Source organism: Hyperoodon ampullatus (genome assembly GCF_949752795.1).
Source record: "Hyperoodon ampullatus genome assembly, chromosome: 7".
Lineage (NCBI taxonomy): Eukaryota > Metazoa > Chordata > Mammalia > Artiodactyla > Ziphiidae > Hyperoodon > Hyperoodon ampullatus.
In genome coordinates this window covers 75,125,407-75,146,298 of record NC_136920.1, presented here as the reverse complement: position 1 = coordinate 75,146,298, position 20,892 = coordinate 75,125,407, and the positions used below count along the sequence as shown (strand labels likewise).

Below are 20,892 nucleotides of genomic sequence, written 5' to 3'. Positions count from 1 at the left end.
TGTAATACTATTCTGGAATTTCTTCCACCTCCTATCCCTCCATTCTGACATCTTCAATAAATCGTCTGAAAGTGCAAAATAATTTACATATTAGCTTAAATCATCCATAATTAGGAAGGTAAATCTGCTGCTTAGAAATCACTGAATGCATTCCATTAGGACAACCACTATTTTTAGATTATGTATAACAATCTCTTGATGTGAAAACCTAATTACTATTTCAATGATGAGAAATTCCCAATATCTACCTTTTTCACTTCTGAAGAATCTGAGACAGTATGAGGAAATATCTACAAACAAACATGAGGAGAGGAGGGTTTCCCTGGTGGCGCAGTGGTTGAGAGTCCGCCTGCCGATTCAGGGGACACGGGTTCGTGCCCCGGTCCGGGAAGATCCCACATGCTGCGGAGCGGCTGGGCCAGTGAGCTGTGGCCGCTGAGCCTGCGCGTCCGGAGCCTGTGCTTCACAACGGGAGAGGCCACAGCAGTGAGAGGCCCGCGTACCGCAAAAACACACACACACACACACACACAAAAACACATGAGGAGAGGAAGGGAAATGAGATTTGGTGAGTGCCTTGAAAAATAAGACGCTTGAGGAACTATTCGCCTAAGTGCTTCTATTGAATCCTCCCAGTAACCCCATGACACGGTAATCATTAACTTCACTTTCCATGAAAGGACGCCGAGTTTGAGGTAAATTAAAAGTTGCAAAATCTCACCTGTCTGGTAATTGATAGAGCCAGGAATTGAACCCACGTCTATCTGGCATCAAAGTAGAAAGTAGTTCTTTCCACCACAAGAACTCCGAAAACTGAAGAGTATCTTTCGAAATACAAAATTTTTTAAAAGAGGAGATGCCTTCTTAGCGAGCGAAAAATGTCCCCTTCATCTCCTCACAGAAGTGTTCCACAGGAAGCTTTTTCTTAGACTCCTAGCTTCCAGCTTCCTAGCTAATTAGGCTTAGACTTAATTTTATCTATAATTTAGGAATAAAATTGAGAAACAGAAGATTTACCATTATCTTATAGAGTTGCGTATACTGGCAGAAAGTTTGATTAGATTTAATCTATGTTAATTAAGCTTTCCATTTTAACAAAGCTCCATATTAACACACTTGAATCAGGAAAAATAAACATTAAATCTGCAATGCTATTAAGATAGCTCAGCGAGACAGATTCATCTTTGTTGCTCCTCCAACGTGCTCTATGGGTACAGTAAAAAAATAAAATAAAATAAAATAAAAATCCATCAAATTAGAAATATAGATGAGAATTAATAACAGAGTGCCCATTCCATTAGATGGAAGAGTCTATTTCAATTGCTACCTCCAGGTATGTTTTCAATTGCCTTTATATTTAAGTTTTCCATTTCATTTTATCTACTTACTCAAGGTATTCATAGAAACTCAACTGGCTCAGTTACCTAGGGAGTTTCTAGATATTGTTATGCCAAGAAATTCGCTCCTGGTTTAAGGAATCACCTCCCAAATGATCCACCTCTGGCTGCTGGAACCCCACGAGGGAGAGAGAGGCCTGCCTTTAGCTGAAGGAAACTCAGCCACTGAATGAACTCTTTGGCCATTAATTCAATAATGGCCTTACCTGAGAATAGTTGGAAGCCTAGCAGAAATTGGAAACAGTGATTTCCAAAACAGTAAATGCAGGTTTTCTGGGTGACAGCTTTGGAAAAGGCAGCGGATGATGAATTCCCGTGGTGCACATGAGGGAAAGTGTTCAGATCCAGAATGTGGTTTCCCCATTGTGCTTCATCACCAAAGGTGACTTCTTTTTTTTTTTTGCGGTACGCGGGCCTCTCACTGCTGTGGCCTCTCTCGTTGTGAAGCACAGGCTCCGGACGCACAGGCTCAGTGGCCACGGCTCACGGGCCCAGCCGCTCCGCGGCAATGTGGGATCTTTCTGGACCGGGGCACGAACCCATGTCCCCTGCATTGGCAGGCGGACTCCCAACCACTGCACCACCAGGGAAGCCCCAAAGGTGACTTTTGACTGGAAATTGAACACTACCTGAAGACTGGGGTGATAGATACTCTTTTTCTTTAACCAGTGAACTAGAGTCAAGTGGCTGTTTGCTTCTCTGGCCACTCCTCCATATCCTCTTTCCCCTCAGCATCAAATTTCCACGTTAACAACACCATCATGGCTTTTTGTTTTTTAAATTATGTGCCAAGAACTATGGTAGATGTTTTGCAAATACCTCTAATCCTATACAAAAATCCCAAGGAATTATTCGTTTCAGTCTCCAGATACCAACACCTTTGCCCTTTTCACTGTCCGGTGCTGCCTCCCACATATAGTACATCCAGGGCAGTACTATTCCTGGCACAATATATTCCATGTGAACCTTTGAAATCAGCCATGAAATTTCTGAGCAGCCCTAACCAGAGCTGGAGAAAATGAATCATCTATTCACTTAATAGTTGCTTAGTACATACTATGTACCTCAGAGTACCACCTGGAAAAAGCCCCTATATGATGCAGTCTCTTACCCATGTTACGTTCATGTATTTGGGCACAGACTACATCCCAGACAATCAAAACAGAGACTGCCTCGTTATTCCAATATCCAGGTTTTCTCATCCTTAGCACACTGTTAGATCAAATTTCCCAGTATTAGTCAATAAAATGCAGTACAGGCAATGCATGACATTTCCAGGCTTAGCCCTTAAACCTATCCAAGGAGGATATGACAAAAGTCTAATCATAATAGAAGCTATTAATCTCTCTCTCAGAATGTCATAGTTCAAGTTCATAAATCAAAACACAGAGAAGTTGAATAACACAACTGTTACACATAAAGTTATATCTATATACACACAAAAACTGCCCATCTTTTTTAAATGTTCCCCCTCAAAAAATGAAAATATTGAGCAGGTACAGGTACCAGAGAGGTTTTCCATCTCATATCTTATAGCACATATTTTACATGTTCAGTTAACAATAAAACCAGGAGTCACCCATTAAGTATTTTTTAACTTAATCACTTTGAAATTTTTAATACTCCTCTAACTTGGATCAAAGAGGCAGTTAACTGAAATTAAGAATTATAGAAAAGTACAGAAAAGGAAAACTGTATATAGCAGTATCAGTGGGCTATATTCAGTGGTACTCATAAGAAAACAAAGCCTTCAGTGATTTTACTTGTAAACAGAAAATACTGAAAACAAATGAACTAAACATCCAAGAAGCTAGTAAAAATACCAAAGTGATCTAGAAAGAGGTAAGAAGCAGAAATCAATGAATTTAAAGTGAAAAACAGTAGACTTGATCAATAAAACTTAAGAACTGCTTCATTAAAAAGGCCAATAAATTACACAATCCATGATAAGCTTGACCAAGAAGGAAACACATTATTCCACATTTACAAATTAATGAAGATATAATCACAAATACAAAAATTTTATTAAGAATATAATGTCCAACTATTTGCCCCAAAAAAGGGGGCGATCTCAATGAAATATATGATTTCAACAAAATGTAAATTGGTCCACAGAAGAGCTTAAAATTAATTAAATAGAACAATACCATAAAGAGATGGAAAATGAACATTTTCAGTAATAAAAGAGTTCCCAGCCTCCCCAGACACAAATTATCAGCCCACATTATTTTCAGGCTAATTGTATCAGAATCATTTATAAAAGAGGTATTGCCTATATATTTAAATGAGTCTAGAGCATAAAATTCAAAAAACCTTGAATTAAATCACGTACACAGGAAAACCTATTGTATCTCACTTATGAGTTAAAAAGTGTTTAATGAGTTTAAGGTAAAATATTTAGAACAATGCCTCACATTTATCAATGCTCCCAGTAATTAGTTATTATTACTATTTTTATTAATATTACTATTATTAACATTGATGCAAAAATCCTAAACATTACTAAATATAAATTTAAGGATTTCAGAAATAGTTCAACATTATGGACTCTATTAATGTAATTAATGTTAATAAATGAAAGGGAAAAAACACATAATTATCTCAAAAGGTACCCTGAACGGGCTGTTTAATAAAATGTAACAGCTGTTCATGGTTCTTTGGTCTTTTAAACAGGAAGAAAACTAAATTTCCTTTACATAATGACTATAGTCTTCAACAAACGGTGCTGGGACAACTGGCTATCCACATGCAAAAAAATGAAGTCAGACCCCATCTCACACCATATTAAAAAAAATTGACTCAAAATATATCAAAGATCTAAATATAAGAACTAAACCTATAAAACTTTTTAAAGAAATCATATGGAATAAATCTTCAGTCTCAGGATTAGGCAATAAAAGAAAAACTGGACATCAAATTTAACAACTTTTGTGCCTCAAAGAACACCATGAAGAAAGTGATAGAATCTACAGAATGGGGAAAAAAATTCTGTAAATCACATCTGATAAGGGATTTGTATCTATAAAATAACTATACCAAATCATAAAGACACACAACCCAATTAAAAATGGACAAATGATCTGAATAAACATTTTTCCAAAGAGGATATATAGTAGCCAATAAACACATGAAAAGATACTCAACATTATTTGCCATCAGGAAAATCTAAATCAAAAGCATAGTGCAATATCACTTCACACCTACTAGGATGGCTATAATCAAAAAGAAAGATAGTAACTAGCTTTTAACAAGGATCAAGAGAATTTGGAACCCTCATACACTGCTGGTGGGAACATAAAATGGTTCAGGCACTTGGAAAAAAAACAGTCTGACAACTGCACAAACAGTTAAACATAGTGACCACTTGATTCAGCAAGTCTACTCCTAGTTAAATACCCAATAAAAATATATGCCCACACAAAAATTTATACAAGAAAGCTTATAGCAGCATTATTCGTAATAGCCAAAAAAGTGGAAACAACTCCAGTGTCCCATCAATCGATGAATGGACAAATAAAAGGTGCTATGTCCAAACAATGTAATATTATTCTGCAATTGGGGAATTCCCTGGCAGTCCAGTGGTTAGGACTCTGCACTCTCACTGCCAAAGGCGCAGGTTCAGTCCCTGGTTGGGCAACTAAGATCCCACAAGCCACAACGTGTGGCCAAAAAAGAAAAGAAAAGAAATGAACTACTGACATACACTACCAACACGAAAGAACTTTGAAAACATTCTAAATAAAAGAAGCCAGCTAGCTACAAAGGGCCACCTTGTGTGATTCCATTTAGGCAAATCCACAGAGACAGAAAGTAGATTAGTGATTGCCTAAGGCTGGGGGACCCTTGGGGAGATGGGGGAGTGATAGCTAAGAGGTGGGGGATTTCTTCGAGAGGTAATGAAAACTTGTAAAATTGATTGTGTTGATAAATGCACAACTCTGAATATACTAAAAAAACAAATGAAAACAAAATCAGCTAGGAATCTAATAGTGCCCATCATATCCTATTTGTAGCAAACGCATATTTAATTCACCTTGATCGTGAGAGGTGCAATGAGTATCACACAGGAGAGAATCAAAAGAAAAACCTGGGTGTCTGACTTCGCAGTCAACAGTCTACCAGATCCTTAACAGATTCCAGTTTATCAATCCAGTCTGTCAAATCCCTGGATCCTCTGCTATTGAATAAAGAAGAGCCCGATCATTTCTATACCTGGTCAAATGTGCATGCCAAGTGTCTACAAAGGCAATTTGCTTCTCTAGACACTGTTACCCTGGAAAACAAAAAGAAATCTGAAAATGACTAAAGATTCTCACATATTACAGATGGGAACATCTTTTGTATTATAAAAAGCCTAATTCCTAAACATATATTCCCCTCTACTTCTTGCATGCTGAGAGCCTCCTTAACTAGATGTTAATCTCCTTAAGCATGGAACCAGATCTTTACTACCCACAGCCAAGTACATTACAGATTCAGAGTTAATCCTTTATAACTTGCCTTGATTAGACTAAACAAACATGGAGGAAGGCATCATAGAATTCAGAAGTGGAGGGGAACTTATTTTCTACTTCTTTATATCTATTTTGTTTGAGTCAAGACCTGAGGTTTTCCTATTACAATGAAAAATGGTCAGATGATTTCCATTCAATGATCCTCAAGTTCTATTAGAATCCTGCCAGGGAAGTAAGAGAAGGTGGCCTCAGATGACTCTCCTGGCAACAGAAAAGGCTTTTCAAAACGTTTCTTAAAGTAAGATATAGATTTTTTTTAGATTCCAAAAGAGAAACCCATAAAATAGTTTCAAGACTTAGGATTAGACAAAGAGAAGAAATACATATTTGTTAAGAGCTGTGCACTTAACATGCACTATCCTTTTTCATCCTCACGGCCGTCCTGCAAAGCAGATTATTATCCCCATTTACAGATAAGGATATTGAGCTTCCAAGATATTAAACAGCAGGTACTGCAAAGCTAGAAGTCAGACTCCAGCCTCTATCATGTCTGACGCTGAAGCCAGCGCTCTACTATATCGGCTGCCATTCCACTCACTTCTCACTTGCTTTTGGAAGTTCTCTGCTTCCACTGAGAAGCATTTGAAGATGCCCCACACTCTATTCGTGGACATTTGTATGGCCCTCATACTGAGGAGGCCCTCACACCCAACCCCACAAAGCCAGTGGGGCAAGGACATGACCTTCCTATGCCTGTGAAGCTGAGGCTGACTTGACGTCTCCACCCTTGGGCAATAAGAACCTGCGCTTTCTCCCAGCCTACAGAACATGTGGACCCTTAACCCATGTCTGCTCACCAACACATATGCCAGCTCACTTTTGCCAGGCTGGCCCAGAAACAAGCAGCTCACTGTGCTGACTGCATCCCCACAGAAGGGTCAGGGTCCATCACATCCCTTGGAGGCTGAGGGCAAACTTAACCACTGGAAAGAGTCAGAACTGTTGATCCTCACCTCTGTTGAAAATGTACATGGAAAGATCCTTTGCTCCAGCCAATGGTCTGTTCTCTGCACCTCTCCCCACAACCAAAAAAAAAAAAAAAATGCATTTCCTTAATTTCTTCCCTGTGTGACTGCCCACACTGTTCTCCCTGCTTCTATACCCTTCTCTTTCCCTTGCCTGCAGAAGTCTACCTGTTCAGGAGTCTCCCTTCTATGTGGTCTTCCTTAACCACCAATTTAATGTACTCAACTCTGAACTTAACACCTTTATATCATTTTTGCCTCAGTTTACCTATCTAGGTTGATATATCAAAAAGTAGTAAAAGGGAAGGTTTATCTGAACTCTGGTTCCCCAGTACTGACCCTGAGGAGAATTTGAGAGCAAGTGATTTCCTAAGGAAGTGCTCCCAGGAGAGGGAGGGAGGGAGGGAAGTAAGTCCCAGCCTCAGCCTGATCCCTGGTTGCTCTGGGGGATGAATGAAGCCTCAGAGCCTGACTGGCCTCCGGGCGTCGAAGGCCAGGGAACTAGGCTTCCATACTCCCACACTCATGAGTCAATCATTGACTCCAGGCTGCCTGGGGAGGAAATGAACTCCTAGACACTTCCGCTCTCAGTATAGTAGGGTGAAGGGGCTATAGAGGCTGAGGGTCAGTGCTCTGAGGCAAGTTGTAAGGTGCCAACCTTCAGAAGCAAAGCCCATAGAAGCCAGGTGAAGGGCACACAGAACCTACACAAGAGATGTGAAGGGGTCAGGGGAGAGCAGCACCGTGTCTGCTGCAAGGTCAAGGTAGGGCTGGCTTCATGGGCATGTGACCAGTGCATCTGCACAGGATCCTGCCCTCAGGAGGGACCCACACTTGGGGTTTAATGCTCTGCAGTCACCATCTTGAAATTCTCAGTAATTTTACCTTTGACTTTGTGTTTTGTCCGTGAAGTCCGATGGGACAGTGGAGCATGCACTGGGCCCTTGGAGCCTCCATTCATGTGCAGCTCCCTCCCACCACCTACCACCTCCCTGGGACCAGTTCTCAGCCACTGGCTTGGTTGCTCCTGGTGCCCAGGGCCCACCTGTCTTTCCCCAGTTGCCACCCTCTGCTTAGGCAGTGACTGTTCTGTGGGCTTGGGGGGAGCCAGTGTTCTGCCACTGCTGTCCACCCCTGGGCGGGGGAGGGAGGGGTACAGGGGTTAAGTTTGGGGAGCCACATAATTTTGAAGTTAGCTACACACTGCCTAGTAACTCCAGTCTATTACTTCTCTATTAATAGCTCTTTTTTATTCTTTATTTTATGTGGTCATGCCTTGCTTCCCACATTGTCAAACTGTTAGATTTTGTTTCTTTCACTTTCCCACAAAAACTGGCATAGCACTTAGAACAGAGGAGGTGCTTCATAAGTATTTTCAATGGATTAATATAAAATTGGTAGTCAATTAAAATTGGCTGGGAGATTCCCCTGGTGGTGCAGTGGTTAAGAATCTGCCTGCCAATGAAGGAACACGGGTTCGATACCTGGTCCAGGAAGATCCCACATGTCACAGAGCAACTAAGCCCGTGCGCCACAACTACTGAACCTGCGTGCCGCAACTACTGAGCCCACGTGCTGCAACTACTGAAGCCTGTGCACTTAAGAGCCCGTGCTCCACAACAAGAGAAGCCACCACAATGAGAAGCCCGCACACCGCAATAAAGAGTAGCCCCTGCTCGCTGCAACTAGAGAAAAGCCCGCGCGCAGCAACAAAGACCCAACGCAGCCAAAAATAAATAAATAAAAATAAAATTGGCTGGGAGGTTCCAGTTCAGGATGGTGATAAAGGTAGATCCTGAGTGGACCTCGCCCTCCACACTAAGTCTACAGCTACCTATGAAACATTTTCCTCTGGAAAAAACCTAAAGGCTGGCTGAGCACATGGGGCAAATGAGGGGAAAAAAAAAAAAACCTGCATCGAAGCAGATAGGATAAGGTGAGATATAATCTCACTGTAAACCCCCAGCCCCAGTTCAGGGACCCAGAGCCAGTAGGGAACTTAAAACCCAGAGCTTCTCCTTAAGGAGCAAAGAGTTTGAACCCCACATCAGGCACCCCAACTCTTAACACCTGCACCTAAGAGACAATCCTCCACAACGTCTAGCTGCAAAAACCAAAGGGGCTCGTGTCCACAAGACCCACAATGCTGTAATGACCTGAGAAAAGAGCTCACACACTGGGACTCACCCAGCTCGGGGCCCAGATCAGAGGAAGCCTCTGGTGCCCAGACTTCAAGTGAAAGAAGCTCATTTGCTTATAATAAAGCATTGGCCTGAGGGGCAGGCATCTAATCTAACACACACATCCAGGAACCTGCTGGAACACTCTCCAGAAGGAAGACTGGCAGCCATGCCATCTTGACGTTCTCCCTCTGCAAACTCCAGAGGATCTCTCTCAGAAGGGAGCTTTTATACCATCCGGTGCCCCGGTTTTTACAGCTGCCACCCAAGGGACACCTTTGACTGCCTGGCTCTGGAGCCCAGCTCCTGGGTCCCATGGGACCGAAACAGTCGAAGAGACAGTCCTTGGCAGGCTATCACCCCCAGGGCACTACACAGACAGCAGACTGAAATACCGCGAGTCTCTCTGAGAAAGAGATCTGTTTGCTTGTCCAGGAGCTTTGGTCTGGGGAGAAGACTTCCAGCACACTTACAGGGGCCACCAGAGGGGCTCGCAGGGAATGGAGGTTCGAGTCTCTCTGAGAAAGAGATCTGTTTGCTTGTCCAGGAGCTTTGGTCTGGGGAGAAGACTTCCAGCACACTTACAGGGGCCACCAGAGGGGCTCGCAGGGAATGGAGGTTCATGGACACAATCTTTCCCCTCACCCTCTGCTTTGCCACAGCTCACCAGTAAATCCCAGCAAGGACCTTATACCCTTGTCTTAGATCATCTCATAATCATTACTTTGAACTCCCACATAGAGAGATCTTTCTCAAACTTAAAACCATTATGTAGTTTCCCATCATCTACGGGGACTTGAGTCCAAGTTTTGCAACACAGCAACAGAGCTTTGGAATGATCTGGTTTCCGCCTGCCTCTGTAATACCACCTATCTCTGCCTGCCTCAAACACCTCAGCCCCTGCCCCACACACTTCATGTGTCATCAACTTACCCACTTACCTGTTCCTTCCCCGAATCCTCACAACCTCTTCCTTGAACATTGTTCTTCCTATTCCTTACTCCTTCCCATTCAGCCTGTCAAACATCTATTCACCTGATTTCCTTATACAGTCATCTTTTCTGAACCCTTTCTTGGCTTTACTACAAAGCTTAGCAGAATTGCCTACTACCTCTATTCCCTAAACACAAGCTTCCAGCACTGCATCTACAATTCTTCGTGACATTCATTTGTCCATATTCCCTACTAGCTTGTGTGATGTGATCCTTAGAATAAACATTCTGTATTATTCACCTTAATATTCCCAGCGTCAAACACAGTTCCTGCATAAAATAAACACAATGAAGGCTTATTGGAGGTTGTTGGCAAATATAACTTGCTTGATGGCCTAAATCTGGTGGATAGCATGTGGTTTTATATGAGCAAAGTCTACCAGGAGATACAAAATAGGTGAGAAAGACATCTTAAGGCAAAGTAAGTCCATGAATGTGTTCAACAGTCACAAGGCTTCAGCAAGCTGAACATTTTCCTGGAGCTCCACCCTCTAAATTCCAAGGCATTTTGTATAGCCCATGAATGCCAGGTAGATTTTTGAGAAGTAGAAAGCTCTTTCTTACCTGCGTTCCAGTTCTCGAATGGACAGTATCACTCCTGAACTGGATGGCTTCTGCTGTACAGTGGCCAGAAAGGTGAATTCGCTCTTATTCCGGAACAGCTGAATTAATTTCTCACTCACATGAGGGGCTGCGTGGATCTCTCTTTCTATATCTAGGAGTCAAGAAAGAAGAGCAGGAGAAACAGAAGGGAGAAAGAAGAGGAAACGGAGGAGGAGGAGAGGAAGGAAAGAAGAAATACAGATGGGAAAAGAGGAGAGGGAATATGAGAAGGAAAAGGAGAAAAGATGCACAGTTAAAAATGCCTTGTCCAGAGGATCCATGGTACGTTCTCCCTTTTCCTCCCTTGTTAGTAGTTTTCCATTTTCAGGCACCACCCACCACTCCACACGGCTGCACGCATTCAAGGCAAAGCCTGGAAATGCCGTCTCAGCCATCGTGCCTGCTTGTCACTTTGACAAGTTCACAATTGGCCAGCTGGTGATTTTCTGACAGGCATTGTGATGGGACACGGAGCAATTTGGCCAGCTGCAAACAGATGAAGCTGCTGAAAATAAGGTGAGAGGCAGTCTGATAAATGGGGTCCAAAATTCAGAGAATCCTGAGTCTAATAGGATCCAGTGCCACTCAGCAGTCTCTAATTTCCCTTTTCCCATGGCCTCAGCTTCTTTCTCTCCACAATGCATCTAGGGAAATCTGTCTTTGCTTTGTACCCAGAAGAGATTTACTAGAGCTAATAACGCCAGACAACTCTGCTTTTGCTTAAAGGATAAATACAAGGCATGCTCATGATCCATCAGCGTGCCTGGAATTCCTCTGTAAACATGCAGTGGATGACTGTCCTCATGAAATGTTTATTAAAGTTGAGGCCAATTCAGCAGGCCTAGAGGTGTGCGAGTCCAGCTAATCCTGCTACTGGACAGAAATCTTTCTTTCTACAACATCCGCGTAATGAGAGACATCCCTCATTTCAGGCTCACCCTTGTCATGATAAACTGGACATTACATCACTATTTTACACTATATTTTCTGGCAGCAGAAAGTGGGTACGAAGGGAGCTGAATTAGAGAAAACTATTCAGAGGATGACAAATGAGCACCAAAGACGTGTTTGGTGGCCTTCTCTCATGCCCTGACCACGTCCTCTGACAGTATGGTAACTACTTGGGTATTTCTCCAGGACTGCCCGAGGAAGCTTTGAAAAACATAGAACTGCATTATTTACAATAGCCAAGATACAGAAACAACCTAAGTGTCCATTAACAGATGAATGGATAAAGAAGCTGTGATATATATATACCATGGAATCCTACTCAGCCATAAAAAAGAATGAAATAATGCCATTTGCAGCAACATAGACGGACTTGCAGGGCATTATGCTAAATTAAAATAAGTCAGACAAAGACAAATATTGTATGATATCACTTATATGTGGAATCTAAAAAAAACAACAAACTAGTGAATATAACCAAAAAGAAGCAGACTCACAGATACAGAGAACAAACTAGTGGTTACAAGTGGGGCGTACATAGGGGTGGGGCAGTGGGAGGTACAAGCTACTGAGCGTAAGACGGGCTCAAGGATGTATTGTACGACACAGAGACTAGAGCCAATATTTTGTAATAACTGTAAATGGAAAGTAACCTTTAAAATTGTATTAAAAAATTTTTTTAAAAGAAAAACACAGAACTGTAAAGGCTGCATGGCCCAAGCAACATCACAGACTTGTGTTCAGACCTTGAAGAACCTCATCCTGAAGAGTGGTTTTTAACAAAAAGAAATCCTTGAATTCTTGACCTCAGGCCTCAGTCTTCTCATCTGCAAAATGAGGGGGTTGGACTAGGTGATTTCTCAGGGCCTCCCCAGCTTTATCTCCTATAATTCTATACATTGCTGTTTCAAGTTTGCAGCACAGAACACCAGTCTTCCAGCTGTTCAAGTCTAGGCTACGGACAGTGGGAAGCAAGGTTGGTCCTCTTCCAAGGAGGGACCCAACCCAAGAACACTGTACCCACAGAAAACCTACCTCAGTGACATTTGCCTTTCTGCCCAAAGAAAGGGCACTACTTTCACTACTTTACTACTAAGTGGCATGCTGTCAGCTTTTGTCCAGGGCTGAGATAAGAGACAGCCACTTAGGGAATGCTTTTATGCCTTCTACAGAATCCTAGCTGAACACTCTCCAGGATGATATTCAAAACCAATTAAATGTATGAACAGATCACTTTGTAAACTAGAGATCACTAGGCAATGTTTGTTAATTTTTATTATTACTACTACTGGGCAAAGAGCCTCATAATATATTTCACCTAGAATTTAGTGCCAGGAAAAAAACACTTGGTTCTTGAGATTAACTTTGTTGTTTACCATTTTTTTTCCTTTTTGCTACTTCCTACTTTACCCATCAATTAGAAATCAACTGATTGTTGGTGGCTGCCCAGGGAGCTCATTAGAGGATTCTGAAGCTTAGGCCCAATGCAAAGAGGGCCATGACTGATCAGCAGTACCTACTAGGGGAGTTAAGAATATCAGATCAGTTATGGGTATCCTCACCTCTCATTCAATTCTCCCTGGAGGAATATCATCAAGCCAGATGGCCAATGACCCCCAAACTTATATCTGCAACCTCAACCTCTCCCTTAAGTAACAGACTCATATATGCAGTATCCTTCTGAATATCTCCATATTCAGTATCTGAATATCTAACACCAAGTTGTATTCGCCCACTGAGTTCTTGTTCTCTCCCCCAACCCTCTCTTATCTCCTAGAGTTCCCAGTCTTAGTAAATGGAACCACCCACTTCCTCAGGCCAAAAAACTAGAAATTGTCCTCAATTTTTTCTTATCCTACACACTCCGTATTCAATCCGAGAGCATGTCATGAGGGCTCCCATGCCTGGCATCTGTCCATTTCTTCCCAGCTCTACTCTTCAAACTCTTGTCCAAGCTGCCATCATCTCTCCAACTGCATCCTCACTGGTCTCCGTGTTACCTTCCCTTCTCCATCCTCCACACAGCAGCCCAAGTGCCCTTCTTAAGGCAGAAATCAGGATCATTTCCATCTCTTGCCTAAAACCCTCCAGTGGCTTCCCATCGCCCCCAGGATAAAATCAGGCTCTTCCGCATGGCCCGCACGGTCACACACAAATTGCCTCTTGCCTACCTCTCCCTTCTCCTCCAGCTTTCACTGCAAATGCAACCTCCTGGTCACTCCCTCCAACAGGGCCCCCATTAATGTCTAAAATGCCACTTTGGTGACTTCCTTCATACCACTTATCATAGTATATGTATTGTGATCAATTATTTCCTTGTATCACTTACCATAATCTTGTTTCATGTCCCTTACCTTATTTCCTTTCTTTCCCCACTAGGATGAAATAGCTCTACCTAGTCAATTTTCAAGAAACACTAAAAATGCTAATGTGATGAGGAAGCATCAGTAAAAACGTGTTAGGTGAAGGGAGAAGGCTGAAGAATGGAGAGGAAGAAATTAAACGAGGGTGTTCACAAGCTCTTCTCTGCCTAATGTAGAAGAAACTTCATTTCCATTTTCCCTGACTTACAGGGTGAGGAGGGTGGTGATTTTCAATGTCAACAAACATATACCTGTGTTAACGCTGTGCCAGGTATTGGCAAAAAGGTAAAAACTGTTTCTGGCATCCAGGACAGCTACATAAGCAAGACAGTTACTTGGTGAAAACAGTAGGGCAATGCATAAAAGGAGGAAGGAAGGGACCCGGGGAGGCTGGGGATGACATCGTACAGGACGTAACTTTGAGCCTGAGTCAAAAAAGATGAATAAGCACTTACTAGACAGGAGAAATACAGAGAAGAGGGCATTCCTTGCAGGATCGCTGTGAGGCTATGAACACCCAGGTGTTTTCCATTATCCTGGCATTTTTCTTTCTCTGCAAGCCTCTCTCACTCAAAGTCCAGCAGGAAAGCATCTACTCAACCTAACATCGGAGGGAACTCTCCACTGATCGGTGAGTTGAGAGAGCAAAAACAGCAGCAGCCAGAGACAGGACAAAACAAACACACCAGGGCAGCTCGCCTCAGTCTTGAGTGATGGTGAATCCAGGCGACGTCTCCGTAATCATAGCATGTGTACACTTAGAACCTCGACACGTGGCAGAGCCTCGATATAGACATAGCACCTCCTTCTAGCCTGAGTCCTACATAGGCTTGTGGTTAAGATTGGCCCCGAAAGATAAAGCAACACTTGCTAATTTGAAATGACAGTTGGCTTTTCATTTCTAAGTAGAGAGGAAATTTGCCATTTCAGAACTGCCAACTGTCCACAGGGCAATTCCTACTGTGTGGAGAGTGGCACATGTCCCACTATTAGGTCCTGGGTCCCTTCCTTGAGAACTTCAGATGTTATTGATCCAAGCACTTTCAAAGCAGCAGAAATCACAAGCAGAAAGTAGTAGGGACACCAGAAGACTCCCACTTAATGTGTAAGGGATTTCTATCTCCATGAACAAGTTCACAATAATATCCCATTAAACCTCCATTAGCTCCAGGAGCCTGAATGATAAAAAGCAAACACGTGTATGGCTTACGATGGTGCCAAGTGCAGGGTTAACTGCTTTGTGCATATCATCTAATTACAATAATCTTAGGAGTAGCCATTATTATTTTTCCTACTTTACGTATGAGAAAACTAAGGTTTACAGAATTTAAATGATTTTCTAAAAGACACTGGGCTAAGAGTCCATGGTTCTGAGATCCCAACCTGGCAGGCTGGTCCCATATGCTACACTCTTCACTGTGCTATGTCTACTGTTTGCCAAAATGTAGAACCTCAGGGCTTGGTGCCTGTGGAAAAGGGACAAATCATCATACACTCAGCGCCTGACACTGTATTCACTCGGGAAATATTTATGAACAATCTATTTGTACAGCCCCTGAGCTAAATAACAATCCCCCATTTTACAGGTAAAGAAACGGAGACACAGAGAAGTTTTATGGCATGCCCAAGGTCACACAACATATGACTGGAGATAAAATTGAGTCTTGCCCCAGCAGAGTTGATCAGCACACTCCATAGCGTTCGCCTGGCACTCCTGCTTACGTTTTCATTCGCCTGTCTTTCCTCTCTCCCACCTGCTTCATCCTGCGCTCCAGCCACACAAGCCTCCTGCCTCTTCTTCCCAGGGCCATGTTCCTTCCCCCCTTGGTATATTCTCATCTTCACTGACCTCTCTTCTTTCTCTCTTCTGTGGACACCAGCTTCATCGTTACGCCTTCAGGCCAGCTTTCCCTGACCATCCCAGACCAGCTCGAATTCCCTATGTTGTCTTCACTGTACTTCTTGTAAATATCAAGTCTTTATGTGTCTAATCATTTTATTGTGTGTCATCCCTTCATTAATGGCTATCATGCCTACTGGACTACATTCCATGGGGAATGGTTTATCAATAGATACTCACACTCAGCATGTTGCCTGGCACATGGTAGAACCTCAAAAAATGTTTGCTGCATTAATAATATTTCTTGATTCCAAAGCCTGGAACACAACGGAGGAGGTTTACCAAAGACACTCAACTATAACCCCAACCTGCTGAGAAAAAGTACATTAACATAATGAGTCACCTAAGGGTAAAGCCAGCTAAGCATCCCTAACTCCTCTATGTGGGGACTAAACCCAAGGAACCCTGTGACACATGGTATTAATCATTTTTATAATTACTATATGACTCAAAAAAGAGATTCAGGTGGCCCCATAATTTTACTAACTAGATCATCATGGTGGAGGAGCTAAGCTCTTCTTATAAATATTTTAAAATACTGGTAAGGAATATCAATGCATCTCCTTGTCACCAAGAAGTTAGCAAACTGTGATCACTCCTTCTCTTCAGGCTGTCCCCCTACACTGGTACCATAACCTACCAGTGGTCAAGTCTCCCCCCTAACCCTCATCCCTCCAACCCCATCTCAGTTGGATGCCTCATAATAAAGATAGGGGTAAAGCATGGATGCCAGCTCTATCTGAATCACAGGACAGGAGAACAACAACAACAACAAAAAGGCTGATAAAGATTTTTTTAATAAAAAGACTGCATTGTATAAGCTATAAACTTGCAGTTATAAGATGAATAAGTTCTAGGGGTGTAAGGTAGAGCATGGTGACTGTAGTTAACAATACCGTATTGGCTACTTGAAAGTTGCTAAGGGACTTCCCTGGTGGCACAGTGGTTAAGAGTCTGCCTGCCGATGCAGGGGGCATGGGTTCGATCCCTGGTCCGGGAAGATCCCACATGCCGCGGAGCAACTAAGCCTGTGTGCCACAACTACTGAGCCTGCGCTCTAGAGCCCACCAGCCACAACTACTGAGCCCGTGCTCCACAACAAGAGAAGCCACCACAATGAGAAGCCCCCACACCGCGACGAAGAGTAGCCCCCGCTCGCCACAACTAGAGAAAGTCAGCGCACAGCAACAAAGACCCAACGCAGCCAAAAATAAATACATTAAAAAAAAAGATGGGCTTCCCTGGTGGCGCAGTGGTTGAGAGTCCGCCTGCCGATGCAGGGGACACGGGTTCGTGCCCCGGTCCGGGAAGATCCCACATGCCGCGGAGCGGCTGGGCCCGTGAGCCATGGCCGCTGGGCCTGCGCACCCAGAGCCTGTGCTCCGCAACGGGAGAGGCCACAACAGTGAGAGGCCCGCGTACCGAAAAAAAAAAAAAAAAAAAGTTGCTAAGAGATCTTAAAAGTCCTCATCACATGAAAATAATTCCAATTATATGAGGCGATGGCTGTTAACTAAACTTACTGAGGTAATCATTTTGCAGTATACATAGATCAAATCATTAAGCTGTACACTTTAATACAATGTTACATGCCAATTATATCTCATTAAAACTGGGGCAGGGAGGAGAGGGAAGACTGCATCGCATAGCAAAAAAGCTATCCAGGGAATGGTTGTAAATTAGACTGTATACAATGGAAAATTACGTAGGATAACATAATATCAAAGGTATTAGAATAACACAGGAAATTCCCAGGCAATAATGTCAAACAGGGACAAAATTTTATGTACAATGTTCTATCAAGTATATAAAAATGTATTTAGTGATGCATAGCAGAAAGATATGATGGCCTTCAATCAAAATGTTAGCATTGGGAGCTAATCTGGGTGACATTTTTCTCCTTTCCACACATCTCAATTTTCTAGATTGTATTATTTCCAGAATTATTGTAAGGAAAAAACAATCCTTTTGTTATAGAAACAGGGGAGAAGCAAAGAGGGCATCCTACAAAAGAGGAAAATAAGCATAAACCACCCAGCTTTCAATCATGAAATTGTGTCTGTTTAAATTAGTGAGATCCCCCCTCCTCTGCCTCCAGCCAAGCTCAATCAGGCCTGGCTTCCCATGGAATAACACTCCCCTCCTTAAAGCAGAGGACTGGTCAGCTCCCAGAATGGCCTGCTGGGGCATTTCTCATAAGCTGAGACCCTCAGCTCATGACAGCTCAGGCTGATGGGACTGAGGTGTATTTTGGTAATAACTGACAGTCAAGTCAGGTGTCATTTTAATCCACACTCATGGTCAAGAGTCTGAGAACACAGAGGTATGCCCACCACACGGCGGGTGAAGTTGCACAGAAGTTTGTCAAGGACAGGCAAGAACATTGTTCCCAGCACAGGATGCTCTCTGGGTTGCTACAAAAGACAGGAGGACAGTCCTGGTCCCAGCCCTCTGTGAACTGCTCACTCATCCATCCGATCATTAGCTCATTAATTCTTCACCTTTAAAACCTTTATCGAGCACTCTTCTGAACCAGGCACTATGGACACAAAACTGACTAAAACACATCTTCTATCTGCCAGGGTCTAAGCCTCTAGTAATAAAGACACAAACAGAAATGAATGGGAACTGTTCAGTTGTTCAGTTCAGAGGCAAAAGAAAAGTTAGTATGCTCAGGAGGCAACACATGGCTGGAATAACCTGGAGCAGGACCAGAGAGCTCCCCCTCAGAGACCTGATCCTCCCGATAAGGGACAGTGCGGGGTAGCGGTTAAGCGCTCAGACTCTGGAGCCTGACTGGCTCATATTCCAGCTTCACCACTTACTAGTTGTGTGACCATGGACTCATTAACCTCTCTGTGCCTCAGCTTCCTCATTTGTAAAATGGGAATAAAACTGCATCTGTCTCATAGAGATAGTATAAGATTCACACATGTTAATCTCTTAAAACAGTGCCTGCCACACAGGAAGAACAGGCCAATTGTTTATCTGGAACACAGCTGGGGCAGGCCCTGAGTCCTGGAGGATGGGGTGTACCAAGCTATGCCAGCCACCACCCTGCCAGGAGAGCCTTGGGGCTGTGGCGGATTATGGCTGTGGCCCGGCAGGAGGGCAACGGGCGGGTGAGCAGGGGTTGCCAGCCATGGCTGGAGGCATGATGAGTGGCCAGTTCTCTCTTAAGCTAAAAAGTGGGCAGAGTCTATTGAGCTCCCAGCTACTCCAATCTAGGTCCAGTCAGCTGACCGACATCCAAACATCTTTGAATTTTTGCTGTGTGCTAGATGTTGAGCTAAGGACTTTAAATATACTTCCTAATTTAATCCTCACAGCAGCCCAGTGATCTCCATCTTATAAACGAGGTACAAAGAGTTAATAAACTCTCTAAGTATCGTCACTGGATTTCAAACTCAGATCTGTGTACTGCCAACCACAACACACCACTGCCTCTGCCCTGTTGACCCATCTCAGCCCAACTGGTGTTTGAATGCCAGCTCTACCATGTAGCCTCTGTGAGAGGTTGGGTAACTCAGCTTCCTTCCTTCATCCTTGAGTTGCCCCATGTGTAAACACAGTGGTAATACCACCCACGTGGCAGGGCTCAGTAAGGAGTGATGAATACATGGAGTGTGCCTACCATATAGCTTGTGCTCCAGAAGTATTTCCCCTTCCTGGCCTCTCTTTAGGACAGCATTCCTGAGACGCTTTGCAAAGGTGGCTCAGAAATCTACACACTGGAAGTCTGAGCTTTAACATTTGCCAATGGGTTCACACATGACCACATTTCATATTCATAATAACCCATTAGGTAGGCATTAATAACCTCCCTTTAAAGATAAGGAATCTCTGGTGTGTACAAGTTAAGTGACTCACCCAAGATCCTACCTCCAGCAAGTAGAGATGTGTCTTCTGACTCCAACTACCCAGCTCTTTCTGTATATTTCTGTACGACTTCCCTAATCCCCAGACAAGGAAGAATCTTTAAACTTCTCCACTCCACTCCAATGCCAGGTCTCCCCTAAGGGGCATCGTTCCTCCAAAACCCTAAACCGCCCCATATATTGAGCATGCACTCTCTAGCCTGTTTGAAAAGTTTGGAGCTGTGGGCTAACCTAATTATAATTACTTCCCTTTTGTGCACAGGCCTAATTCTCAGGCTTAAGAGAGACATTTTCAATGCTGTACTGGCCTTGACCTTGCCACATCTACTCAAATTCAATAGTAAACAGTGAGGCATCATGTTCAACCACCAAGCTCTCTAGTTTATGATTATTCATTATAAATCATTTTTACATGTTGCTTCAAACACTGTTCAAGAATAAAAATCTGCCGGCATTGAAATGCAGTGATTTTAATATGCAAACCTCCTACAGAGATGATGTCTCATTTTAATTATTGTTTCGGTTTAATGGGTTTTCATTAAATTAAAGGATGGAGCAATTACGAGGGTGAACAGCTAATGTTTCAAAGGTAAGCTCCCGTGGCTCTGTGGGCAAAGAGATAGTTGTGGCATCTACAAGCAGAAAGCGACACTCTTCCAGATAAGCCTGTATTCCGCCTGATGGAAAACAGCACTGGCTGTTTCTTTTCCCAGCTTTCGGAACAGAGCTGGCATCTCCTCATGGTGATAGGCAAAGAGCTCTAAGCATGTGTTTTACTTGAGGTATCTTAATTACATAACTTTTCTATCAGGAATCCAAGCACCCCTGTTCATGAGGCCAGGAAGTGCTCTTAAAAGCCCACAGCCCTGGGCTTCCCTGGTGGCACAGTGGTTGAGAGTCCGCCTGCCGATGCAGGGGACATGGGTTCGTGCCCCAGTCTGGGAAGATCCCACATGCCGCGGAGCGGCTAGGCCCGTGAGCCATGGCCGCTGAGCCTGCGCATCCGGAACCTGTGCTCCGCAATGGGAGAGGCCACAACAGTGAGAGGCCCGCGTACCGCAAAAAAGAAAAAAACAAAAAAACAAAAAAAACCCACAGCCTGCAAAGCTAGATGCCCAACCACAGGAAGATACTCCTGATGTATCTGAGGGT

At 43.3% G+C, this 20,892-nt stretch overlaps 1 protein-coding gene across 3 annotated transcripts in view; it reads right to left on the bottom strand.

Moving 5' to 3' along the window:
- Positions 1-20,892, bottom strand: part of NELL1 (neural EGFL like 1) — a gene marked incomplete at both ends in the record, with an annotated part of 886,110 nt that overhangs the window by 794,053 nt on the left and 71,165 nt on the right. For all 3 annotated transcript variants that reach the window (XM_079707393.1, XM_079707394.1, XM_079707395.1), the window contains one exon: positions 10,613-10,763. In XM_079707393.1, the coding sequence (XP_079563519.1) occupies positions 10,613-10,763 (151 nt within the window). The remainder of the gene's footprint in view (positions 1-10,612; positions 10,764-20,892) is intronic.